At 46.8% G+C, this 27,345-nt stretch overlaps 1 protein-coding gene across 1 annotated transcript in view; it reads left to right on the top strand.

Annotated features, from left to right (window-relative positions):
- The first annotated feature begins 3,711 nt into the window (after nucleotides 1-3,711).
- Nucleotides 3,712-27,345, top strand: part of slc6a9 (solute carrier family 6 member 9) — a 38,406-nt gene continuing 14,772 nt past the window's right edge. Inside the window, exons 1-2 of the mRNA XM_067252517.1 lie at nucleotides 3,712-3,899; nucleotides 4,984-5,256. Coding sequence (XP_067108618.1) covers nucleotides 5,227-5,256 — 30 coding nt within the window. The 5' untranslated portion in view covers nucleotides 3,712-3,899; nucleotides 4,984-5,226. The remainder of the gene's footprint in view (nucleotides 3,900-4,983; nucleotides 5,257-27,345) is intronic.

Here is a 27,345-nt window from a genome sequence, read left to right as displayed (position 1 = left end):
TGAGGAACTTGCAGACACAACCACTTCCAATGTAACTTTGTAGGCACTGTAACTCTAGACACTTGTAGCTGGAGAGCCGTTGTGTTGTGGTCTGAGGTAATTAGATCGTTTCCTCTAACAAAAAGTGCGTCTAAATGAAAGCCATAAATCTGAGATTGAGTGACTGGATCCCAGATGCTTTGCAGGGTGCTGTTGAGAAGTTGAGTTTGTGGTTATGCTGCACAGCTGGATCAAGGCTAACCAAATCTGTCTCACAGCTTGAAGCAACTAAACCAAACAGTTCACTGTGGCATAGCTATGATTTGTGATGGTCTGGAAGGAAAGTGAGGGAAAGTGAACCCTGCTTTATGTACCTATTAGTTATCCTATCTGGTTCTGGGATCTAAATTGTCAATGTGAGCTGACAAACTAGGACAAACTTTGAACGTGGTCTTCGGGTCTTCGGTCATTTCCAGTGTACTCTGTTTTCAGGACCCAGGCCTCTGACTGGGTTCAGGCTTTCGTGGCTCAGGCCTACAGTTTCCATCTCTGAAAACAGCCTCAACCACCGAGGCAGAGCCCCAGATGCCACCTCTTCTTCAAACCAACCAAGACCCTGGTCCAGATCCTGCTGTTGAAGCAGATCACCAGTTCCAGCTCTGAAGTGGGACTGACCAAACAAGGACAATTAACAGAGTTCCATGTGTGACATCTAACATCTCATGCAGAGAGTAAGGCTACTCTGAAATTCCATCTGAGAGCCTTCCACAAGGTGGAATGGACTTCTGACTCCACCTGGCCTGATTAGTCAGTGTTTCCCAGTTGGAACAAGACCTCACCAATGGTGCAACTATTGACACAATCCTATTCACACAAAACTTTTTACTCATATCTCAGATTTGTTATCCTTCCAAATATACTTTTAGATTAGATTAATGTTTCTCTTCCCATAAAATCAGTTGATTTGTTGACATATCTAGATCAGACTAACACATGATTACAAGAAACTCCTACCTTTTGGTCAGTGTAATCAATATTGTTGTATTATTATCCACTTTAGTAATTATGCAACAGTAATCAAAGCATAAATGTCTTGGTAATATTATCACATAACCCATCACTACACAACAGGCATCATAGGTCCAGTTTACCAAAAGGTGGAATGGGAGAGAAGACAGAACAACACTGTACTGGGTTATATCACACTGTGCTGTACAGTGACCTACTGTTGAAGTCTATTTAGGAAGGTTTGGAATTCATTTTGAGTCCCAAAAAAATAATTGCCCCCAAGGATTGTTATTTTACTCTTATCATTGTCGTTCTTCCTGGCAGTAAAGGGCTCTCTGATTAGACAAACAGTAGAATTCCATTCCAGCCTGGCTCTCTGTATGGTGGGTATTGATTGGGATTAGGCTTTATTATGGCAATCTTCAGCCTGCTGTCCTCTGGTTGAGTGAACATCTGGAATGTTGTCCTTTCGGGAAGCCGGTTGTCTGTCCTTTACAAAAATATTTTGAACCGAGCAAAGCAACGGTCACTTGTCGAGTTATATTACACTGATTTACTGAATACACTGGTTCAGTTATGCCTCAGAGTTCCACATAAACAAGTTATACTCTTGAGCTTCACTTGAGCTTTTTTCGGTCGTTAACATTTTTATGACTTTCAGCAATATGAAAGGAGATGGAAAGAAAGAGAGGTGATCTGCTGCTGCTGTCACCTGCCTGTAGAATCTTCTACAATGTTATTTAGAAGCAAATATATTCAAGCGGAGCTCCTCCTCCTCTAGCTCGTTTGACAAGGTCCAAGATGTTGTAGGTGGAGGTGTTGTAGGTGATTGTGGTGGTGGTGGAGGTGTTGTAGGTGATTGTGGTGGTGGTGGAGGTGTTGTAGGTGATTGTGGTGGTGGTGGAGGTGTTGTAGGTGATTGTGGTGGTGGTGGAGGTGTTGTAGGTGATTGTGGTGGTGGTGGAGGTGTTGTAGGTGCTTGTGGTGGTGGTGGAGGTGTTGTAGGTGATTGTGGAGGTGTTGTAGGTGATTGTGGTGGTGTTGTAGGTGATTGTGGTGGTGGTGGTGGAGGTGTTGTAGGTGATTGTGGAGGTGGTGGAGGTGTTGGGTAAGTCTGCACCTGCCACTCACATCTCTGGTTCTCAGTCAATACAGTGACTGGTCCTCCCCGGGCCAAGGCCACCCTTCACTAATCCAGTTAGAAGATTATCAGTGTCAGTGGCTGCACGCTGGTACATGTGTGTTTGTGTGTGAAGGGGGGTTAGCTGATGGAATGATTTGCATGTCATCCGTGTTCTTTCAAATGAACACTTATTACAACCAGTCCAAATGACTGATATTTACAATTAAGCCACTGGAATTTAAGTTGAAAAGCTCGTTGTTTATTGAAACTCATAGTCACAGAAAAATAACTTGTTCTAGGAACAGAACGTTCTCCAAGACAAAATAGGCCTGCCCAACCCAGGTTCTGGATGAATAGGTTGGTGGTTATCTGGCAATAAGTGCATGGGTAGGCTACATCACTGTCTGGTGTTGCCGGGCGAGTACAGCCCAACCCTGTTCCTGGTCTTGTTGTCATGTGTTAGTAGACACTGTTAAGAGAATTAAGGCCTATTTTATTCTCCAGGGTAATGACTCAGTTCCCTTATGCTTAATACCTTACAGTCCTGAGTTATACCTTACCTAATAGTCCTGAGTTATGACTTTGTGTTGATGTACAGTCACACACCTGCTTTAGTCACTCATGTTGTGTAGTGGTGAAACCCAAGCTTTGTGTCTTGGCTAGTTGGCTACTACCGCTTTCCTCTGAGTGTATCTATGTATAGTAAGAGTGCAGTTGAGGGTCCAAGCAGTAATAGGGCTCAGTGTTTTCCAGAGCTATCTGTTTATCTGTAGTGGGTGGAGGTGTAGTATCACTGTGCAGCAGAAGGTTCTGTGTAAACACTCAGCCACACACTTGGGAGATAAACAGAACTGTTTTGAACTTTACTTACAACCTTATTTATTGTTACCAACTTGGGGGGATAGGAACCCCATTCAAATACAAGAGTCAATATATTTTTCATGTATAAATATAATCAGTTTCGTAACTTACTGCTTATATGCGATGTTAAGTAGTGAAACATGTAAACAAATTAATAAAAATGATATTCTCTATCAAAATATATAATATTCCATTTACAAACCTCTCTTCTCATTCTTACAACAATTACTTAAATGTTGAGAGACATCATAGCTGAAATGTTAATATAACTGTAGTTTTGGGTGATATGACCATGAGAATGTTAGTATTGACATAAGAAAGCATAGAAAATGAATGTCCACTATCAACCATTTCCCTGTGTTGCTAGCTCTCACTAGCCCACTGCCGTGAGGTTTTATTTTCCCACGCGTGTGTGCGCACATGTACAATACAAGTCCCAGTGGACCAATGGGTAACTTTCTGGTGACAGACATTGATCAAGGGCAGGTCAAACATGTTAGACTCAAACCAGAAGCACCACAACCATCAGAACACCCTAGGGTGGAGCTGGTGGAGGTGGTGGAGGTGGGAGGGTGAGGTTACACAAGTATACACAGGGACCCCACGCCCCCTCACTCTCTCTGTCTCTCTCTCTCTCTCTCTGCTTTAGAGACAGAGTTAGACCTGCTGTAGTTTTCCACCAACAAACTCCTTTTCTCTCTTCTCAGAGACTGGCCAATGGTAGTGAAGCAGCTGTGATCCAGACTGTACATGCAGGAGAAGAACAGGGAGGACAGAGCACCGGGGACATTGACTCCTACTGGTTCCATCCTAACATACCATATGTAACCTAGCCACTATAGTTCTCATCTAAACCCAAGTTTTAATAGTTTTTTTTGAATAGTGTTTTAAGTCTGAGAGGTTATTGGTTATTGGTTCTTCCGTTATGGTAAGTTGGTTCTTTTATAATCGGGTGGTGTTGGATTATGTGTCAGTGGGTTGCATTAGGTTGACTGGGGCATGCAGTGTGTGTGTGTCAATATTTTGGTAGCTATATTTGGCCACCTTTTGGGGACAGGCTCTTAATCTTGTGCTTATTGAGATGCGATGCTGTCAGCAGAGTAGACAAGAGTAGGATGCTTGCGTTCCCATGGCCACATTAACTGTCTGTCTTTTAGTAATGTTATGCCTATAAGGTGAAACAATGGGTCATCTTTAAAACACAGACTTTCATAAATCATTTGTCTGACAAATAAACATTTTTGTTGTTGAAAAAGACACCCTGACTGGAGTGCACAACTCAAGTCTAACTTTACAAAGCAATATGTCTACCGAGGTGTGTGTGTGTGTGTGTGTGTGTGTGTGTGTGTGTGTGTGTGTGTGTGTGTGTGTGTGTGTGTGTGTGTGTGTGTGTGTGTGTGTGTGTGTGTGTGTGTGTGTGTGTGTGTGTGTGTGTGTGTGTGTGTGTGTGTGTGTGTGTGTGTGTGTGTGTGTGTGTGTGTGTGTGTGTGTGTGTGTGTGAGAGAATATGCATGAATGTCAGAAGTATGAAGTGTAAGGCATGCATGTCAATGGCAATCAACCTAAAGTGAAATTAAGTAGACTTTTTCTGTGTTTTTGTAAAGACTGTATATCAGGAAATCATATCGTCAGATGATTGTTTAGATCTGGTGCAAACACTGTGTTACTATGGAAATTCCCTGCAACAAAGACGAAGGGCAGTCATAAGAACAAGTGAAACAAGTTGAAGACATTTTGTGGTATGGGTTGTGTTTTCGCAATAAGTTACAACAGTTTGTTGTAACAGCAAAATGCTGCATTTTGTTTCAGAAGGTACTAAGACAGGTCAAACAACATAAAAGTTTCTGAAAGTGTTTGGCTCATGTTCTACAAAGATTTCGTTTTTCATTGATCCAAAAATTTCGTGTTTTGGACATTTTGGAAGAACCCTAAAAAGTGTTGCCCCTCCCCCCCCCCCCCTCCTTCCTTCCCCCCCCCCCCCCCCCCCTCCCTGTCACATGTCTCCCTCACAGCATAGAAAAGTGCCGGGATTAGAGGAGAATTAACACAAAGCAGAGACGCCACTCCAGCCTCCATCCGAGACCAGGCGTTGGAGAGGGAGAGAAGAGAGAGAGAGAGAGAGAGAGACTCACAGAGACGAAGACACCCAAGGCGCTCAACACACACACACACAGGAGAAGAGTCCCTTGGAGAGAGAGAGAGAGATACGGAGATACACACTCACAGAAGAAGTCTCTCGCTAGACAGAGCTGACTATGGAGGAGAAGCAGTTTGCTGGGATCCTGGTAAGTCCCAGTTTGTTAGCTGTGGTGTTACTATGCAGCCCCCCCTCTCTCCTAACTCCCAAAGCAGCTCTCCTCACACAGAAGACGCACCACAACACCACCTCAGTGACTGCCAAGCGTGTTTCGATTGTTGTGTTTAGTTTTAAAAGTAGGGTGTGGTGCTGAAGCCACCCTAGAAAGCCAGCACATTTGACCAGGGGTGTCCTGTTGGCCTCAGCCCCCATGGCCAGTCCACCAGTCGAGACCTGAGCAGCAGTGTTCCTACAGGAAGACTCCAATAAGGAAGGAATTGGAGATTGAACTTACTACACCTCAAACTGCCATTGGTTGTCGTTTAAAGATTTCGGAATAATGTCACCACTGAACCTTTTACATTTTGAAGTACTTCTTTGAGTAGTTCCAAGAAAAATTTCTGATTTTCTGGATTGATAAGTCAGATTCTTAGAAATAGTAAGTATAGCTGGTTATTGCAATAGTTAATAATTGTCTTTTAGCTATCAGGCCTTTACGGAGTTGACAAACCCAGCACATACTGATGTCACAGAAGTCATCAATCAGGTGGTGTGTCACTGGCTCAGTTTTTGATTCTATGCACCATGAAGTACCTCTGCACATGTTCACTCATTTTGAGTCATTTATTTTCTGATATCTGCCATATATTTGTTGTGTTGTGCTCCCATTGGGTTCATTTAAACTGATAATAATACATTACACTGTAACTCCCTCTCTTTCTGCTTGCTCTCTCTGTCCTGATATCTGGCTCTTTATCATGATAGCGGGTGTCAATCAAACCACTTGTCAGTGGAGTTTCGTGGTAAAGGGTGTGTGCTTCACTGTCATTTTGACTGATCGAACGACTGGCAGCACCGCAAGCGTGCCTTGGTGAGCAAGTGTTGCCAGGTAGGGATAAGCTGCCTGAGTCTGTCTCTGTTGGCTCTGCTCTGCTCTGCAATGCTCTGCTGGCTGGCTTCCTCTATTGTGGACTCCAGGTTTGAATGTAGTCGTTCAGAGCATGTGCTGACTGATGTTTGTTGTGTGCAGAGTGATAAGGTGGATAAAGGGAGCAAAGAAAGGCTGTGTTGCAAGGAGAAATTGACTTAAATTGTTAATACAAAGGTGACATCAATCAGTCAAACAGTGTTTGCATAATGCAGTGTTTAAACTTGTACTAGATTTAATGGCATTCAGTTCTTTCAAACCATGTGCACTATTCAGCACTACCGACACGACCAATCGTGTTCAAATGACGTAGCCCGATCACATTTTTGAACCAGGTTCAGGGCCAAGGCCAGGGGGGCCGAGAAACAAACAGTCTGTTATCGTAGCTGGAAAACAAGCATTGAGAGGTTTAAGGTTAACCTTGGGAGTCCAGCGGAGAAGACTGAAGAAGAGAACAACAAACCCAATCTGCCTCCCCTTCTGTGATTGGTCGATTTTCCGTCCAGATTCTGATCCCTGGCTCTGTTGTGTTGGGCCGACAGGCGGCCGTGTCAGTCATGATGGAGGGAGAGAAAGACGGGAAGAGAGGCACGGGTGAGAAAAGGGGGGAAGGTGACGAAGAATGGGGAGAGTAAGGAGAGGGTGGAGGAGAAACCGAGTGCAGGAGGATGGAAGAGGAGAGACGGGGGTGAAGGAGGGAGGGGGGGGGGTGAGAGACAGAGAAGAAGGGCTGGCAGGGAGTGAGGGAGAACGGGGTGATTGTCCCATCACCAACTGTCACACTTCCATTAGCATCCCTCTCTCCTGCAGACGCATGCAGCCCAGTCCAGTCCTTCTGTCGACTCTCTTTCTTACGTGATCGATCGCATGACCCCTCTACCTGGTTTTCAGTTGAATTACTCATATAAAGGACTTTAGTCTTCCTGAGTTACTGCTTGGCCAGGTGACTCCAGTTATTCCCACTGCTCTACAGCGGTAGCCATCTGTTCAAGCTGTAAATCAGGTTTTGATTTGGCTCCAAATCTCATCTATCTAAAGTCAACACTGACCCATCGAAACGTTTCTAAGAGGTTAAATCTCCTGCGTCTTTGTTCAGTGTTCTATGTCTTCTAGACATAGATTCCCTGAATGGACGAGCAGATTGGCTTCTGGCATACGATCTTAGAAAGCTGCAAAAGCCCCCCGCTTTCTCTGTGTCTCTAATTTATCTGTATTTAATGTCTCTCTTCTCTCCATTGTGTCTGAGCGGAGGATATGATGTGAAGAGTTGTGTTTGCAGAAGAAGAATGAAGTGGGAGGTGTAGCTGTCTCTTTTCAGAGCATTATTTCATGGCTGGCTGGTTATTTGGCTGGCTGTTTGCTAGCTGTCTGAGGGACGAGATTAGAATAGTGAAGCATAGCCACCATTTACCTATGGCACACAAAATACCCAAACACAACTTTACTGACATCATCTAGTTATGCTAATGCTACAAGAGGTTTCAGAGTATCTCCTACTGTTGTGCCTATGAGCACCCAATTTTGGCTAGAACTTTGCGTGACCGTCCTTGTGCATGTCTAAACACTTCCTGGTACAAACAAACTGAGAATCAGACACTTCAGTCTCGCAAACCAAACAGTGGTCTTCTATTGCATTCTGCTGTTTCGTTCTGTTCTCAGTAATGAGGCAAACTCCCAGCAGGGTAGATTTATGCCTGGCCTGACAGAAGTGTACAACTACTATAACCAAAAAGTTGCTGGTTCGAATCCCAGGTTCATGCCTGACCTTTCGGAGACCAAAGAGTTTCGGGGCAAGCTGTGAAAGTGCACTGATCTTGTTACTTCTCTCTTGTTTAGTGATGTGTGTGTTTGCGTGCATATGTGTGTGTGTGTGTGTGTCTGCGCTCACCCACACGTGTGTGTGTGTGTGTGTTCCCATTTCCCATGGGCCCTTCCCCTAATGTGTGCTGCTCTCTGTGAAGTGGAAAATAAAGGGAAACAAATGTAGGCTCCCGGGGCCCGTCGGACGGCTCCCCCAGGACAGGAGCCCTAGCTGCACACGTTCCAGCCCGCAGGCCTGCCGCCAGGAGCCTCTGGGCTGCGACATTTGCTCCGGAGCTGTGAAAACTGTCAAAGAGGTTATTTCAAAGTGTCTATTGTTCTGCGCTGAACAGTGCCGCGTAGCTCGAGCTCGCCGTTGACTTTTCTGTCGAGGTACGTCGAGGGGACCCGAGGGGTCCAGACGTCCGTTTGTGTTTCTTGGTGTGCGTAGGTGCGCTTGTGGAATTCTCTGGTGAGGGTATGTTTGCGAGGATAACAGTTTCAGGTGGGACGCGACACCTTCTTTTCAGTTTGCGCCTCTCTCTCTCTCTCTCTCTCTCTCCTTGTCTCTCTACTTCTCTCTCAATGTCCTTCTCTCTCTTCGTCTCTCCCTCTTTCCTTATGTAAGGGCCATATTGAGCTGCCAGTCAGTCAGTCAGCTGAATTAGCTGCAGTGTTCACATCTTTTCTAACTGTGCACCCGTGCAGCCCTGCCCCCGGGCTCAGGCCATGGGAACAGATGTGGACGGGGGGAGAACAGAGGGAAGGGGAGACGGTGAGGAAGTCCGACATGATTTCTGTTTCTGTTTGAGACTCGGTGCTGCCTGGCTGCCTGGCTGCCTGCATGGCTGTACAGTGGACTGCATGGGGAGAGAGCATCAGGGGCCCGAGCAAAAGCAGCCACTGTGGCGAACACACAATAGAAGAACAAGGGCCACCAAATGCCAAACACGTCCACTGCTGTGCTCCCTTAAAAAGGCTCCCCGACCGAAAAAAAGGGGCCCATTGAGTTTCGCCCTTTAGATTTCATTTGAAGAAACCACTCAGGCTGAAAATGTAGTTTTTCTGTTTTTCCCCTTTACTTCCTCCATCCCTTTTTCCATTTAATAGCCACCTCAGCCCACCCACCGCCCTCCTCCTCCTCCACCCACCGCCCTCCTCCTCCACCCACCGCCCCCATTCCGAAAGGATAAACAAGAAAGCCCATTTCTCCTCCTCTTCAGGTTCGTGAAATTATGGACAGCAGTTTTGCATAGCAGGAGACAACGGGGGCTCTTAAATCTTCTCATTACTTTTATTGTCATGATCATTTTCGACGGTTCCAGTGGGGCGCGTCTTCAAAGCCTTTTCACCCCATATTTCGGTGATTTGTTGCGCTTGAACTCAACCTGCTCTGCCTGTTGTGTGCTGAGTGGCAGATATAGGCATGGGACATGGGGCGGGCTGGAGTTCTCAGGCCCCCCCCCACTTGGAGAAACACCCGTCGGTTGGAGTCTTTAGGAGGTGACCTCAGTGTTGCAGAAGGAGGCGAGGACAAGTGTAACCCAGAGGACACAAATATAGCCTTCCAGCTCCAATGACAATAACAAAAGTGCAAAACAAAACACACAACTAAACACTGCTATGATGCCTCCACTAGTTGACTTCTTTAACAAGGTCTAGCGATGAAAGTCAAAAATGGATTTGAAAAGGTCAGCTCATTATGGGTTTGTTTGTAATGTACACCATACGTTGTTTTAGGAAAGTTAGTGGTTCTGCTCATTATATACGTGAAGTGACCTAGTGAAGCTGTCACATGTGTAATATGTGTGTGTTTTTCTGCATCCTGCTACACAATCACAGGTGCTTGGAGAACAGGTCAGAAAGAATCAGTTTGGTGTATGCATGATAAAGCACCCCTCTATACTTTTTTTTTTTCTTCTATTAGCCAGGCCACTACACTAAATTCGATCATAGTCACATTCAGTTAAAACGTATTATTCTTCCTAGTCAGAGGTGGTTCTGTTTATCGTGACATACAGCTGAACTTTACCCCAGATGTCATTCGACTGATAAAGATCGTTGTGATTCTCATTTTTCAACCGATTTATGAAGATTTATTTTCAGATGTAGTAATCAAACTGAGCACTACCCGTAATATCTGCAAACACAGCGATTATTATCATACTTGTATTTTTATTGTTATTGTTTTGTGTGCGTGTGGCCAGTGAGGGCTGTAGGTAAAGCCTGTACTGACCGCATCAGCACACATGTACATTTGTTGACATTTGTTTACAAAACGCCCTACCGGGCCCCTCCTAGTTTTGAGGCTGACGGTCACTGCTGTCTGTCGCTCTAATCGGTTCATTGTACAATCCACGTGAGGAGAGCTAAAGTCACATGCACCTCACTTTCATCCCCAGAAATGGTCCCATATGTTTGTCAAAATGTGTATGTTGTGTGCTTTTTCCGGCCCGATTTGTTCCCAAGCTTCCACTGAGCCCCCAGTCTCCCTGAGGGGGAACTGAGCTACACGCTATTTATAAAGAATTAACAGCTGGGTCCCTTCCAGCGAAATTACTGAGGGGTTGGGGGAGGGTGGGGGCAGGAGAGGAGAGGAGAGAGAGAAGGGAGGGAGAGAGAGCGAGAGAGAGAGAGACAGAGAGAGAAATGTTCATGGAAACTTCAGGTTAACCCAAGCGTTGGAAAACTCTGCTCCTGTATCCCAGAAGCCCGTCCTGGCCACGTCACTCCCTAGTCCCCCAGTGGACGAGAGAGAAAGGAGGGATCAGGAAGTTGTTGTCCCCGACCCCAGTCTCCACTGAAATGTGTCCTTCTTTGTTGGGACCGGACAAAAAGCTACCGGTGACGCTAAACCAGGGGCTCGTTCGCTGACCTCCCTCTGTGGTGTCGTCCGTCCTGCCGCGCACCCATAACCGCCCTCTCCAGAGCCCACGTCTGAACAGCAGGAGGACCCTGAGACTCTCACTTCCCTGGTTCAGATCACTAATCAGAGGTGACGAGATATTAAGCTAATTGGGATAAAGGACAGATATCTAGATGGATTTGGATTTAATAAGACCAAACTTCATTGTTATCATCTCGAAGAGAGGGAGATGGAGAGAGAGCGACTGGGAGAGAGACATGGACACCGTGAGGGCAAGAGACAGAGACAGAACGAAACTCAAAGAGAAAGTGGAGCTTTCCTTTTCTATGCCGTTCTGAGTCCGTCTTTTCTCATGATTAATATGTGACCTAATAATTTCACAGATTACAAATACATTTCATTTTCCCTGATGAACAATCGAAACAAGAGGAATCAAACCAACTGTATTGTTCTATAAGCTGTGGTGTGATTGGTTCTCTCTCTTATACAATACCATATCTTCAGTCCACACGAGGTGCATACCCCAGATCATCTCTTATCTTCTGACAAACTAGGCCAATTAAAAGGACATCCTCAGAACCCAAGTCGTTCCACTCCGCTTGATCTGACTTGGATCACCTAGTTACAGTGGATCACTAACTGTCCTGTAGCTAGGATTTCTGTCTCTTATCTATCTGACTGTCTTGTGATCGTATGAGTGTGTGTCAAGTCCATATTAGTAGCAATTAGTCTCAGACTTCTTTATTTTTTAATAACCGTTACAAAATGCCATCCTAGTATTGGATATTTCGTCCATCAAGCATCAACAACCTTTTGTGTGACACTAACAAGGATACACGTGGGGTTTGTGGGAGCTTGCTAGGGACTATGTGCCTAATCCCTCATTGTTATTCCTATTTTTCATGTATTTTTTACTATAATTTATGTCCCAACTTGATTTTTCAACCGATATTTTATTTTATTGTGAAGATGCTACACGCTACACTGAGGATGCTAACCTCGCCAAATATTCTTTTAACCGTCTTTATTTTTGTCTTGACAACATGCTACAGGACTGAAGAACACCCCCACCTCCTTTCTCAATCCTTTCTTGCTCTTCCAGAGGGAGTGTAGCCACACACATTTTTCTCCCCTCTCTCTCACACCCCGACTCGTTGTCCATGTACCTCACTCTCTACTTCCCCCCCTCCTCCCTTTCCCCCTTGGCCTCCTCTTGCTCTCTATAGCAACTGGCTGTTGTCCCCCTGCTCTCTGGCTGGCTCATTGATGGGCAGTGCACAGCCTCACGACCCTTTGTAAATTCTTGCATGCCTCGGAAGTTGTCCGCTCCCAATAGCCTCCCCCCCCGCCCCCTCTGCCCCCTCTGCCCCCTCCTCCAGACAGAGGAGTGGATGTCAGCGTTAGGCAGCAGTAGAGCGGTAGAAGGCCAGGAGTATCTAGTCTCTTCTATCTGGGGTTGCCGTTCAGCAGGAGGGCCAGAGGGTAGCCATCTTGCTCTACTTTCCTTATGTACTTATTTCTATTTCCACTTGGATTTGCATTTGTTGTGCTATATAAATAAAGTTTGATGGATTGATATTTTGTCCTCTCTGTTGCCAGTTTTGAACGCTGCCTCTAAAATAGTCCTGGTAATGTATACTTTTCATGAGTGGGGTGGATGGACGGGGCATGCCTGGTGCTTGCAGGGGGCCGAGGGAAAAGGGGTGTGGGGGGTCAGGTTGAGTTAATCTGTTGACCTTACCTCATGGAGTCTGGCTGGACAGCAGCTCAGATCCTAAAACAACTCATGTGAGAGCCATTTCCAAAGTGCAGGACTCAGAACACTTCAAAGACTATTAATAACAGTATACCTATTACTAACAGTATTGCTATTACTATTACTAACAGTATTGCAGGACTACAGCTCTGTTCACATTATTTATGTTTTTGTAAATGTCCTTTCCTTACTCACACTATCTCCTCTCTCTCTCTCTCTTTCTCCCTGTTTCTCTTTCTTCTTCACTTTCCCTTGGAGGTCTAGGGATATGCTGGCTGTAGGCTCACCTCTCTCAGAGTAGCACAAGGCTTATCTTCCTGTGTGGAGGCATAGCGGTCAAAACTCACTTTGTGTTTATGTTGTTGTTCGTGTGTTGTTTGTATAATCCTAGTTCAAACCACAGCTGTTGCGAAATTGAGAAAAAAAACAAAGGAAGGAAGAATTAAAGAGAAAGGAAGAAAGAAAGAAAAGAGAAAAAGATTTTAGCTGTTCTGGGCAATTCCACAGGCTCGGCATCTGTGATCTCTAGTTGGAGCTAAACACCAGACATAACTAGCCAATTAGCAAAACAAGTTTCCCTACAACAGTCAACAACTACTTGTATGGATGAGGGGGATCTGCTGCAGCTGCTTCTAAGTCGATTTATCTCTTTCATCTTTATAGGACCCCCTTCCCATCTCTCTCTCCTTCTCTCCTATTCAACTATTGATAAGTGTCAGGCAGTGCTGAGATGCTCATTATTGGTGACCTATTCTGTGGTTTGTGTGTGTGTGTGTGTGTGTGTGTGTGCGTGTGTTTGGGCTGTGTAGTGGAGGGCTAATAGGGCTTAGTGAAGGCTCCCTGTAGAGATGATAATGACCTGCAATGTCAAACTGTATACACACACATACACACACACACACACACACACACACACACATACAGGCTCTCGTGGATGCTTGGACTCATATGCCAGCCCAAAGGAACTCTTAAAGAACTAGCTGCATGTTTGCGATGTATTTTGCAAGTCACGCACGTGCACAGACAGACAGACAGGCAGACAGACCGCTAAGGTTAATTGTAAGAGCTTCCAGAAAGAGGTCATCTAGCTAAGCAATTTTTTGTCAGCAGCTGTTCTTAAAAAAAACTTTGGACAATCAGAACACAGCATCAGCAAGTCTGAAATGTGGAAATAATCAAATCTCTCTTGTGAAATTCCAAAATAACTGTTTTCATCATGTGGCAACTGTGCCTTGGTTATCCTTAACATGCAAGCTCAGTAATGCTGCTATGAACTCAGATGAGCCTATTCCCACAGTGGGACAATGCTTAAACATTGCATATGGAAGTCATGCTCTCGAGCAGATAGACCAATCAATACGTGCTGTCCACGTCTCTCCATCCAATCCCATCGGCTCATGGAGTGGCTCCAGCCAACCGGCTGCCTCCATTGTCCTCACCTATCAAACACTCATTAGGCATCCCGCCAGCTGTCTGTCAACTTCTGACACCGCTGACGGCCATACTCTGTCGAGGACTTGGCCCACGAATGGCGTCTTAAATCGCCTCCTTTTGTGACGAGGCATTTTGTTTATCTCTCTCCTTGTCTCACTTTCTCTCTTTTTCCCTCTTCCCAGCCCTTAATGCAATGGCCTTCTCTTTTATATCTCCCCTCAAATGCCGTCTTTGTGGCGAGTTGTTGGCCATACATTGTGTGAAGGCAGCCTCCATAAGTGAGTCGTCCGTTGGACCTTGTGAAGGAAGGGAAGAAAAAAAAAACGAGAGAGGAAAGAGTATGAATTAAAAGGGCGGAACTCTGCAAACATGTTGTCGACAGCAAGTGGGGTATCTGCCCCCCGGCTGTGCCCTGCGTCTTCACACACACACACACACACACACACACACACACAGGAAGGGAACTGGCAGTGTCAGGGGTATGAGGATTTGAGAGTCAAGTGTCTGTGAATGGGAGTTGTTGGTGGTCCTGGGGGCTGCAGCTGCCTGGAAAACAAATGGAAGAAATAGGAGAGACAGCAAGACTAGTGAGTCCAGTCTGCAGCCCGCCACTCGTCTCCTCACTCCTCCTCCCTTTCATCTCTGGAGGAAGCTTGGCAGCAGCCCCTGGGCTTGACTCCGGCCTGGCCCGGCAAGTCCCCGGCCAGCACAACCACAGTTCCACCCCCTCCTCCCAGCTCCACAACCCCCCCCCCCCCCCCCCCCCCACCCCCACCCCCCGTCACTCTGTATGCAGCCAAGGTGCTGGAGTGACAACAGACCATTCATTGTGGAGGTGGAGGCAAAGGCTGTGGATCTCTCCTGTCCTATTTGGGAGAGAGGGGGGAGAATGGGGGGGGGGGAGAGGAGGAGGTGGAGAGAACGGGCAGAGGGGAGGTGAGGGACGAAGGGGGTGGGGGGGTGTATTTTCCTGAAATGGTGAAGTTGAAGAGAAAATGGACACAGAGAGAGGGCGGGTGAGCAAAAAGTGAGTGTGAGAGGGAGAAAAGAGAGGGAGGGCTCGTGAGGGAGGGAGGGAGGGAGGGAGGGAAGAGAGAGAGAGTGGGCGACCATGCCGAATGACTGAGAGAGGCGGAGAGGAAGCAGAACTCCATCAGATGAAATGAGGTGAAAATAATTCAGGCATTAATCAAGCCAGGGCAAAAGGAGGGTGTTCTTTTTTTCCCTCTTTCTGCGGAACGAAAGGAAAGGTGTGAATGAAGAACTCAGGAGTGGAAATCAGAGAACCACTGGTCACCATCACATCATGTCAGAGTCCAACACTACTGCAGCCACCACAGACCAGGTCAGTTCTTTTTAACCCGTTTTTTAAAATAATCTTATCTGGACTCTGGAGCGCAGATGGGAGACCGGATCAAGCTACAGTAGATGGCTACAGTTTGACGTTTCGTTGGCGTGTAAGCGAGAATGTTTCCAATTGTAAACTAAGTATCTAAAAGAAAAGGCAGAAAAAAAAGACGTTTCAAGTCATATTTTTTCCTTCTTATTTCCAAAGATTAGATTCACTTTTAGCGAGAGGGTGAGTTTATCCAACTATCAAAGCGGCGATTGTGCAGAGCTGCCCGGACGACGGTACTAGGTCCTGAAAGAATTGAATTAATCAAGACACGCTATTGTTTCTGCCGCCTTATTTTTCGGTGATCATTCAGAGGGGTCTGTGACGACTCAATAGGCCCGGCAGCACCACGTGAGGAGGGGGATACAGCTCTTTAAAAAACACCCCACGTGTGGCGACTCTGAAAAGTTTTTATAACTAATTGCAGTGGGAAGTTCTCTCTTGAGTTGGCTGAGGGGTGTGTGGGGGGGGGGTGTGTGGGACGGCGTTTCCAAGGAAGAGGGCCGGGTAACCGCGTGTGAAAGAAGTGACAGAGTAAAAAAGGAAAGTGTCCAGAGAAGGGGGGGTTGGCTCATATTTATGTTTTCTTGCTTTCCTTCAGCCCTTTCTTATCGACCAACCGACCTGTCACTTAAACAATCGCCACCGAAGATTTGTTTAAGATAGAATATATAGATACATCCGCTGTGGAGCGGGGTTCCTTACCGGGTACTGGGTGAGGAGAGCCAAGTTCTGTCCTGGGCTTCCGCTGCTCTCTGTCTGTCAGGGCTGAGCTGGCTCCTATAGCACAGGCTGCATTGAGACGCGGGCGGTACAACTGCCACACACACTTAGAAAGACACAGTACATTTATGTGAAGAGATAAATGGGGGTGATTGCGGTAGGTAAAACACAAGAATTAAGCGAAATAAACTCTTTTTAGAGCGATGTTGGCGTATTGTGCGGTTCTTCAGATAAGTGTGATTTTGTATGTGTTGCAAACTTGTATAGTGTCATACCTGCATGTGTGTGCGTTGAACAGTGTGTGCGTCAGATTTTATTGAAAGACACAAATCAATGTTATTTCCCTTTTACTTTGCAGCATAATTTCTCTTTCGTTGTCTACAGCTGTTTGCACCAGCTTTAAACTGACTTTCTGACTTTCCATTTCAGCTTACATCATTTTGCACTCTTTTGCTCAGGCAGTCCTCTTAATCAGGATGGCTGGACACAGAAGTCAGGGGGCATGTTTGAGGGGTGACATTGTTTGTTCTCTGTTCAGATGAAAGAAGTGCTCAGCGCAAAAACCTTGGAAACATTTTGAAAAATGACAAACACGTAGAAATTGTGTAATTTGGAGGTCAGTTTCATGTTGCGGTGGAGCCATGCCACCAAATTCAGACAAAAACGGAAATCTGCTTTGTAATCGCAACATTTCATCTCAATGTAGATGATCATTTTTGTGTGTTCAGATTAAGCGGCAGTAAAGTTATGTGTTTTATACTAATATAGTGCGAGCTGGTCAAATCAGCAGGCTTGACAGGTGGGGTGTGAAGCTTGGACATGGGTGACCAGGTTGTGTAGATCTGACAATGTTTGGTGGTCCTCTAGGACCAGGTGCTCCTGACGTGACAGACTTTACTGACAGCAGACTACACCTGGGGCAGAGCTCAGGCTTCATCAACACTGCACTGCCTCTCTCCCTGCCTGCCTCTCTCCCTGCCTGCCTCTCTCCCTCTCTCCCTGCCTGCCTCTCTCCCTGCCTGCCTGCCTGCCTCTCTCCCTGCCTGCCTCTCTCCCTGCCTGCCTCTCTCCCTGCCTGCCTCTCTCCCTCTCTCCCTGCCTGCCTCTCTCCCTCTCTCCCTGCCTGCCTCTCTCCCTGCCTGCCTCTCTCCCTGCCTGCCTGCCTCTCTCCCTGCCTGCCTGCCTCTCTCTCTCCCTGCCTGCCTTTCTCCCTGCCTGCCTCTCTCCCTGCCTGCCTCTCTCCCTGCCTGCCTGCCTCTCTCTCTCCCTGCCTGCCTCTCTCCCTGCCTGACTCTCTCCCTGCCTGCCTGTCTCCCTGCCTGCCTGTCTCTCTCTCTCCCTGCCTGCCTGTCTCCCTGCCTGTCTCTCTCCCTGCCTGTCTCTCTCCCTGCCTGTCTATCCCCTGCCTGTCGCCTCAGCACTATCGATGCTAATGTAGATATTATATTTAAGCGCCATCAATTTCCTAGTGCCGAAAAACGCGTTATTTACATCATCCATTTGACATACTGTAGCCTACATGATACACGTGTAGGTGTTTGGAGTTTACTTGATGTGTGGGGGGGATCAGCATCAGATTCCTACAATCCTGGCAGTCGTCAGACTGACCTGGGCGCTGGGCAACACAATAGGCTGAGCTCACATCTCATTGCGCTGCATGCTTGACTAGTCATCGGACTAATAGGAAGTTGGGCAGGATGTGGTTATTAGCACGGTGGAGGTAGCGCTGACTTCCCCTGACATGCCTTCACAAGAGAAAGAAGCATCAGATCTTCAGGGGCGAAAATGAGGAAGGGGGTCCGAATGCTCTCCTTTGAATAATGACAGTATTGGTGACGAGGACAGACTTGTCGTTAGAACGTTGACTCCGATCGAACGATTGACCTAGATGATGTGCGTGTGTACATAACCAGATCAGCTGGATTGCGACAAACTCTGCCAGAAAGCTAATGAGGGTTGTTGAGTTGAAAAGTAGGAATTCTTTCTCTTCTCATCAATGCTTTCAATGGAACTAAAGCAGTCTCTATGACTGGTAATGTGTTTAGGGTTGTCTGGAATGTGATTAGACTCCAGCATATTAAATGGCTATTCTCAGTGTGCAGATGTAGCTACAATGCTAACTCTGCAATAGTTTTAGTAAAGCAATTAAGGCATGTAAAATGTACCCTTTTGCAAAACTGTGTTTCATGATTGCAATCAAATCCAGGGCAAATCTGCGTGTTCATATTTTCATAGAGCGTAGGGCTTCATATGACACAAACTTCATAAAAATGAACCTCCTGAACAAGTGACTATATGATTACCTTGAATTTAAAAAAAGAATCTCCTCCTCTCCTCCATCCGGGGGACAGGTGTTGTTGTGAGGGCTAGTTTATGGAGCGGAAGGGTGCAGTGGGTATGTTTACAGGCTGCAGCAAGGGCAGCAGAGAAGAGGGGGAGAGATGGGAAGAGATGGGGAGAGATGGGGGGAGAGAGAGAGAGAGAGAGAGAGGACATATGTGAGCATGGCTGTGGGCCTCGCTGGCTCCCCACATGGTGCTGGAGGCTCCTCTCTCCCCTCCCTGACCTCACTGAGCAGCTCACGGACCCACAGCTGGCAGCCACACCATCCCACTATACGCACCACAGCCCCGGCTGGCTGGCTGCTTACTGGCTGGAAGGATGGCTGAGCTGAAGGGCTGGCTAGCAAGGCTGCTTCTTTGACAAGCTTAACGCTACGGGAGGGGGTAGTGAGAGAGCGTTGGGGGCTGGCTGGCTGGGAGGCATGCCGGCTGTCTGGCTTGGAGGCTGGGAGGCCGGCTGTGCTGGAAGGCTGTCTGGCTTGGAGGCTGGGAGGATGGGAGGCCGGCTGTGCTGGTAGGCTGTCTGGCTTGGAGGCTGGGAGGATGGGAGGCCGGCTGTGCTGGTAGGCTGTCTGGCTTGGAGGCTGGGAGGATGGGAGGCCGGCTGTGCTGGAGGGCTGTCTGGCTTGGAGGCTAGGAGGCAGTCTGTGCCGGAGGGCTGGCTGGCTGGCTGGCCGGGCATGTGTCCCAAAGGCCAATGTGTCCTATCCAGCTCAGTGTGGAACCCTCATGCTCGACCAGAACTCTGGGTTCTGGTCATCCATTGGTCAGGTCAGTGTGCAGATCAGGTGGCAGCAATATCCCACAGATGGTATACTGCTGACCCGCTCATTAAGACTGCAACCCAACTACAGACCAACTACAGCTTGTTGTGATGTTGTTGTGGTATATTTTACCATCTTGATCTGAGATGGTCAAGTATTAACTATGCATGTACCTCGCAAGTATGTTACCAAATCATGTCTCTATCCACTGTAATGCTTTTCAGAAAAGTGTAGTGTTGGTCCTTGATAATCTGCTGCCTGTACTAAATGCACCATTTGAATGCTCATTGCATAAAGAGAGTTAGAGCGCCTCGGGAGTGCAAAACGACAATACCTTGAGTTCTTTCTAAATGTAACAATTCCATCGATGGCCGTCCTGTGAAAGCGACCACAGGCTGTCATTTATAATCTGTCCATTATGACAGTGCAAGACACAAACCAACGTACCTGCATTCTGACAGCGCTTCAATGGAGACTAGCAGCTAACCACTGGATACAGTTAGAAAACTGCTGCTCTGAGTGATGCAGTGTGTGAGTTTTAAAATAGTAGTTTTTGACAATCAAGTGCCACCCCAAATAAAAGACTGGCCAGAGCTGGCACCTGTTATCCCAGCCACATATCCTTTTTAATGACAGAATATAACATAGTCAAGTTACCTCTCTGTCTTGCATCCTTCTATTTCTGTCTCCAGAGGAGGGGGTACACCTCACCAGGGTGGGGGGGTGTGTCTGTGGGGGGGGGGATTGGTTTCCGTGTGAGGTGTTGGCCCCATTGGAGAGGTGAGTCTGAGGCTGGCCGTGTGTCAGCTGGAGATGAGTGACACAGGGATGTATGTCAAAGGTGGAGCCTCTAAAAATGCCCTGGCCGAGGACAGCTGCAGCAGGCTGGGTGGACGTCCCCGAAGCAGCAGGGTGGATGCAGGGGGGCCTCGAGGACTCCTGTGTGTGTGTGTGTGTGTGTGTGTGTGTGTGAGGGAGTGTGAATGGTGGTGTATCTGAGAGAGGTGGGTGAAAGGTTGACTGCACAGGGGGTGAGAGAGGTGAGCGAGAGGGTGCCCTGGTCGTAGTGTAGCCTGGCAGGGTCCCGATTCCCTCACCGCTCAGCCACCTGACTCCCTCCACAACATTCCTTTTTTTTTACTTCAAGTTGCTAAAGCTCTAGCTCGTTCTCAACGTGTTGCCAAACCGCGGTGGCAAGACTGCGGTAAAAAAAAAAAAAAAAAAATACTTCCTTGCTCGTTCTCACGCGAGGTATTTGCCTATAAGTTTGGCTACGCGAGCTATTTGGATATAAGTGAGCAAATACCTTGCGTTGCCAAACTTATATGCAAATACCTCGCCTTGCCATTCCTACTGGTCCAGATGCCATCAGAGAGAGGGAGCCAATGCAGCACTCAGCAGCTGTTGTTGACTGTGGTCTCCCCCACCAGACTGACAGTGTGGCATGACTCTGGCTCTGGTCTTGTTTTGGGCCAGTCATAAGAGGGTCCTCTTACGTAAGACTCCAAATCTCTGTACGGCCCTTCACGGCAAATGCCCATGAAAATGAATGGTTCTCATTGGCTAACCCTGGAAACCACCAAAACTTGATGTCCAAATGGAAACCAAATGTCCCCGTTCATTAAGGGTTCATGTAGCAGAGGTTTTAATCGAAAGCGACGCAACCTACAACCCCTGCAGATCTGCAGTCAGATAATCTACTGTTAACATACAGAGTAATGGGCACGCGTGTGTAAAAGTAGGAGTTCAGTGTAAATGCAGTCATTTGAGGGAAGAGATGCTCGCTCATGCAGTAGACGTGGGTGAGCATTAAGGCCAGTTACAAGAAGTGACCCATTCTGCCAACTAGGATCTCATTTCACTGCAGCACCACAGTGGATAACACAGCGTGTACAGTACAGACACGGTTCCAGCCTGGTCAGGAAGAAGGATCCAGAACGTGCTGCTTTGGATGAAAGCTTACGTTCACCTGTGTGAGTGTGCGTGTGCATGTTTGTTAGCTCTTTTTTTTTTCCCCCGGTGTAAAAGAGAGCGAGGACGAGTGTGTGTGTGTGTGTGTGCGTTCGTGTGTACACCGACAGTGTGTGACTGGGGGAGTATGGTGCAGGTGAACAGCTTGCGTTGGCCAATAGTTCCGCGGGCGAGTCTCCCGCATCGCTACATGTCCATGCCCCATGAAGTGCTAATTGAATGATCTAGTTAAGCGGAGCGCAGGGCTGAGGCCAGGCCTGCCTTTCTGCACAGATCAGCGTTGACAGTCAGGCTGCGTCTCTCCCAGTCTGCCCGCTCGCACCCGGGCCAGTCCCTGTCTCCGTGGCGAAAAGTTGTCTGTGGTTCTGGGTTTGAATCCCTCCCCCCCCCCCCCCCCCCACCCTAGATATCAGCCAGACGAGAAATTTGTGGAATGGAAGGGGAGGTTGTTGTGTTGGGTCGGGTTTTGGTATGGCAAGAATCCGCAGTAAAAAAAACAACTTTCAACTCAAACGTAGGCTACAGTAATGATGTGACATGTTCAGCACATTGCGCAATCCATAGTCTTTACACAAAGAAGCACAATTAGGGAGAGATCTACATCCGAAAGGCTCGATCCTGATTGGGAAGAACGTTCTTGATTAAGTCCTTCAGGAGGATCTCCGGAGTATCTTCACGGACAGCCAGTACAGTGTGGTCCAATCCATGACTGTGTGTAGAGCGCTAGGTTTCGAACTCTGAGACCACTCCTCTCACGACCATTGACCCCACCCCCACACCCACCCCCACCCTTAAGGTTGAGCTCTGCCTGACTGCCACTTCCTTTAGGGAGCTTCAAAAGAAGCTCTCCAGTATCCCAGCATTGATATCCTCTTAACAGATGCCAGTGAATAGGAGCTAAAGGCTGTAAGGTACACCAGGGATTGGGTCTAGATATCTGACGTTGTGGAAGGGTGAGATAGGTGTGAGAAATATCTGCCATGGACAACTCACTGGTAAGGAAATCCTTGTTCGTAGAAGCCATTTTGGTGTGGTGCATGTAGGGATTGTGTTTGTTTGGCATGATTGTGAATCTGTTAGACGGTCAGTTTTGCATAGAAATAAATGGTATCTTTTTTTAATTTATTTTTTACATTTTGATATTTAAAAATCAAACAATTGTTAAATTTTTACTAACTGACTAACGGAATATAAACTAACGGATAATGACTGGCTTGTTGGCTGAGTGTCGGGGTGGCTACTGACTGGGGGAGGTGACCCAAAGGAGACTCCTGCTCCTGGGGGGGCCAGCACTGTGTGACTGGCCCCAGCAGTGGCCCCTCCAGTGGCCCCTCCAGTCCCTTCATCTCCCCCTGCCTCATCTCTCCTCTCTTGACAACTCACCATTTGGCCGAATCAATCAGCCATGGAGCATTCAGGTATTCAGGTCTGGTCCAATCAGGTCCCCAGGAATGTTTGTGCTAGCAGGGTGAGAAGCCACAGTCCCAGCGACTTCAGTCGAATTACTTTCACCTCACAGGGCCCTTATAGAGAAGCCTTCTCTGCAGGGGCTTCTTGGGATCCAGGGATTTCTTTCAGAGCGGTTGAGCAGGACTCTAGTGAACACACACAAGGTGACGGGGAAGGGACACTACATGTGCCACTTACGCAATTTTCTGTGCTTAGTTTTGTCTCGGACAACAAAAGAAGCCAGTGTTATTTTACTGGTGTGAAGCGATCTCCCTTCACGTGTTTACATCTGATTTGGAGTTGGCTAACAGGCGTCACTTGGTGTCAGTTTGGAAATGACGCGACAATGGAAGTCGTTGAATTCAGCGCTTTTCGTGTTTGCCTTTCAATAGACAATGAGTGTCTGCGATTTAAATCTCAAAGACGGATTTCAACTGCGTAACAATACAGACTCCTGAATATAATGTCAATCTCAAAATGAGCGTTGGTGACACTCGTAACAACCTCCCATCATTGTCTTCTGACTGTGATGCCTGCACATTTACAATAAACCGACAGACCCTAAAAGGAAGTGAATATATCCTTTTATTATAACATCTCTGGTATGAAATGCCCGGATGTAAATATTCTGGTTTGAAATCTAAATATCTATTCAATCTACTTAATTCATTGACATTTAAAATCGGCTCCTCTTCTTGACCTGTCTGCGAGTGTAGGCCTTTGCAGTAAAATGTCAGTTGTGTCATTGATCCAAACGGTTATCCTGAACCAGAGCTTTTGAAAGAGGCCTATTTGAAGAACAGGTTTTAGAGTTGCTCCCATCTCTGGGACCTGATTGGACACCAGAGACTAGACCTCCCCCACCCCAGCTTCAAAGGAAGAGGTCGTATATAAGAGGTCATATATAAGAGGTCATATATAAGAGGTCATATATAAGAGGTCATATATAAGAGGTCATATATAAGAGGTCATATATAAGAGGTCATATATAAGAGGCTATATATAAGAGGCTATATATAAGAGGCCATATATAACAGGTCATACTTTTTGTCAGCCCAAGATGAAGCACAGTCTGATTGCTGTATGTTCTAACCCTCTTGTGTCTTCTGAAACCAAATATTTAATGATAGTGCACATGCCTTCATACAGAGCAACATGAACATGTTTTAATCCAGTCATAGTGTATACACTTTTTCCTAATTTTTTCTAGTAATATAATCTTTAAATATGTCTCCATTGTTTACCAACAAAGCACTGTTACCCCTACAACATTCCCAAACCTGAGGATAGTCCTTCCTACTACACTGTAAACCTTGTTTATTCTGAATTCTCGTAACTTTTGTGGAAACTAAATCAAACTATTTATGTAATCTAAGAAATGTATTTTAGTAAATACAAATTTGTTATTTTGTTCAGTTAATCTTCTAGTAGTCTCTTTTTTGTATTTACTTAAGAGATTCAATTACTTAAACAGTTTGATGGTACAAACAGCCTAATCAGTATCCAGAAGCATTTTGAGTAAACCCCCTTATCAGGGTTTACCATGTTAGGTCCAATCTACCTTCCTGTAACAGTTGGCACACAGTTCAGCCTTATTCCTGTTCTGTTTATTTTGATGTTGGGGTGGACAGTGCTTGTGTGAAAGTATGGGGAAAGATGACCTTTCACTTTTCTCTGTTTGAACAGATGTTCTTTTTAGAGGAGATGACAAACATTCCCCTCATCCCTCCATCTCTTGTTGCCACAGCATCACTTATTTGTCATTGTTGAGCAATAGCACAACATTAGATGTGATTGCAATGGGAAGGTTTGTCCCAGTATAGTTCTGCTGTTTGCTGCTCTGTATGTTACTAGCTGTTTTTGCAATACTCGTGTATCCCATAACTATTGTATTCATTAGCAGTTGATACTCACTCTACTGCTTGAGGATACAGACTTTTTAACTATCAGTCATCATACTGGCTTCTGGAAGACATACATGTGTCTGTTTTGCCAACTTGGCAACATGACTCACAGTATCACAGTGCAAACTCAAATCAGTTAGTTTTATTGTGACTCATCCAGGTGGAGACCTGGATGAGTAATTTAGGTGCTGGTGCACATGTGCAGAAGTGTGTGAAATCCCCTGGTGTGTATGTAGGTGTGTTTGTTTGTGTGTGTGTGTGTGTTTGTGTGTCTGTGTCTTCAATTTGATGAGCTTACATTTAAGAATCTCCACTCTGCAGTACTGAAAGTGTGCAGAGCTAAAATACCACATCAATCAAAGAAGCAATGTACATTGTTTGTCTATGGCCATTTTTTATGGTTTTATTTTCTCTGTTTTCCCTCACTGAGCTCTTTTTTGTGGAAACGAACACACGCACATTCTCACGACCATCTCTTCAGCCCTGATCACGCCTGTTTATGTGACAAACCACACTTCTCCCAAACTCGGTACCAAGTGATGAGGGATATTAGAGGGCAGCAAAGTAAACATATCCATTTTTGGATGGAGGGGGACGGCCGGGGGGGGCGGGGCATGTTATGCCAGTTGAAGCGCAGGGTCTAATGGCTTGTGAAGGTTGCATGTCTAGCAAGGGGGCATGCGGGCAGAAGCATTGGGTGAGCAGGCGGGAAGGCTAGCAGGCAGTAGCTAAATGCCAGGCACCTGGAGGGGCATCAGACTGACTCCCGGTGAGATTTACATTTACATTTATTCATTTAACAGACGCTTTTATCCAAAGCGACTTCCAAGAGAGAGCTTTACAAAAGTGCATAATGTCACTGATCATAACAACGAGATAGCCCCAAACATTGCGGGTAGCCAAAACATGAAGCATACATTGTGAAAAAACAAATAAGTGCCAAAGGCAAGAACCATAAGAGCACGTAGTTAAACAACTTAAGATGACCGTAGAGCAGAACAATACAGAATACGATAGATTAGAATCGGATGGAGGAGAGGGAGAGGAGGGTGTTGGGTTGCGACCCGTGAGGCTGTGTCTGACAGTCTGGGCAGGCCGCTCCAACCTTACCTACGTGTGTGTGTGTGAGGTCCTCGCGTGTATGTGTGTGTGATCTCCAGGGCAAGGGGTAGGCTTACACTCCAGTGGAGAGGGTTTCACACCCTGACAGGGTGGCAGCTGTCAGGGGGCCATGCTTTGTGAAGTGTGTGCTACTGTCCATCAAACTCCCTGTGGTGGGGAGAGAGAGAGGGAGGGAAGAGAGAGGGAGGGAAGAGAGAGGGAGGGAAGAGAGAGGGAGGGAAGAGAGAGGGAGGGAAGAGAGAGGGAGGGAAGAGAGAGGGAGGGAAGAGAGAGGGAGGGAAGAGAGAGAGGGAGGGAAGAGAGAGGGAGGGAAGAGAGAGGGAGGGAAGAGAGAGGGAGGGAAAAGAGAGAGGGAGGGAAGAGAGAGGGAGGGAAGAGAGAGAGGGAGGGAAGAGAGAGGGAGGGAAGAGAGAGAGGGAGGGAAGAGAGAGGGAGGGAAGAGAGAGAGGGAGGAGAAGGCAGGGTATTACACTGACTGGGGTCTGGCATTGTAAAGTCTAGAGAACACATGAGTGGTTTTGAATGTTCACCGTTTGCCAGTTGACAGAAAGCTAGCTAGTTTGTCTTTTGTCACCCACGCAACCCCAAACTCTTGTGAATAGTTAGTAAATAGTCAGTGAGGGTGAAACCTTTAGACATTTGTCTGAACTTGGTACCCAGTGCTTTTGTGAAAGCATGCTTGTTTCTGACCAATATTTGCAGATGACTGGTAAGAGGGCATGCATGTGCACATAGCTGTGTTATGATGGGGCCAGTGACCCACATCGAGAGGGAACCACATACTGTAAAGAACCATGCTAACTGAGAGGTTGTTGGCCCTGGTCTTAAATCCAGGCAGAGGGAGATTGTGGTCGAGGTCAGAGAGAGAGAGAGGTAAGAGAGACAAGGTAGAGAGACTAGAGAAAAAGGCAGGAGAGACATAGGCTAGAGAGATGAGAGGCAGGCTAGAGGAAGGTTGGTGCTTGGCCCCTATACTGTAGAGAGTTAGTGATGTGTGTGGACTTACATAAACCGCAGATGGGCCCAGCTGGGCGTGCAATGAAGCTGTGTGCGTGTGCCTGTGCGTGCATGTGACTGCACAGGATCCATGGAGCAAATACCGTGGGTCTAAACACCTGGGCAACAAGATGGACAGACGCACAGACAGACAGGCGGTCAGAAAGACAAGAGAAGGTCAAGCACGCACGTATGGCAAACTCTAACCCTGTCGTGTTGCTAGCTACTTATCACAGGTGGGGAAAGCTGTAGGTGTTCAACAGTAGACCTATGGGTGTGTGTGTGCGCAAACACACGTTGTCATTCTACTTCAGGCCCTGTCTGTACAGCTGCTCTTACACAACAAGCAGGTCGGAGTTTCTCCCAGACTGTCAGAATATACACACATATCCTACACACACACACACACACACACACACACACACACACACACAAATATATAAACACCAGAACACAGGTGCACATGTCTCGGCCACTCAGTGGCCAGCCAAAGATAACTGAAGTTAGCCCGTTGTAGAATAGGCTCCAGCATGCCACCATCTGTGAGGGGGCTGAAACAGTGCAGTTCCTCACACATAAAAGCTTTGTTTGGTGATGTCATACCGTGTCCCATCTGCAGTTTACAGT

This window comes from Osmerus mordax, chromosome 16 (assembly GCF_038355195.1).
Source record: "Osmerus mordax isolate fOsmMor3 chromosome 16, fOsmMor3.pri, whole genome shotgun sequence".
NCBI lineage: Eukaryota > Metazoa > Chordata > Actinopteri > Osmeriformes > Osmeridae > Osmerus > Osmerus mordax.
The sequence above is the reverse complement of the archived record's forward strand: the minus strand, read 5'-3'. Positions and strand labels throughout refer to the sequence as shown.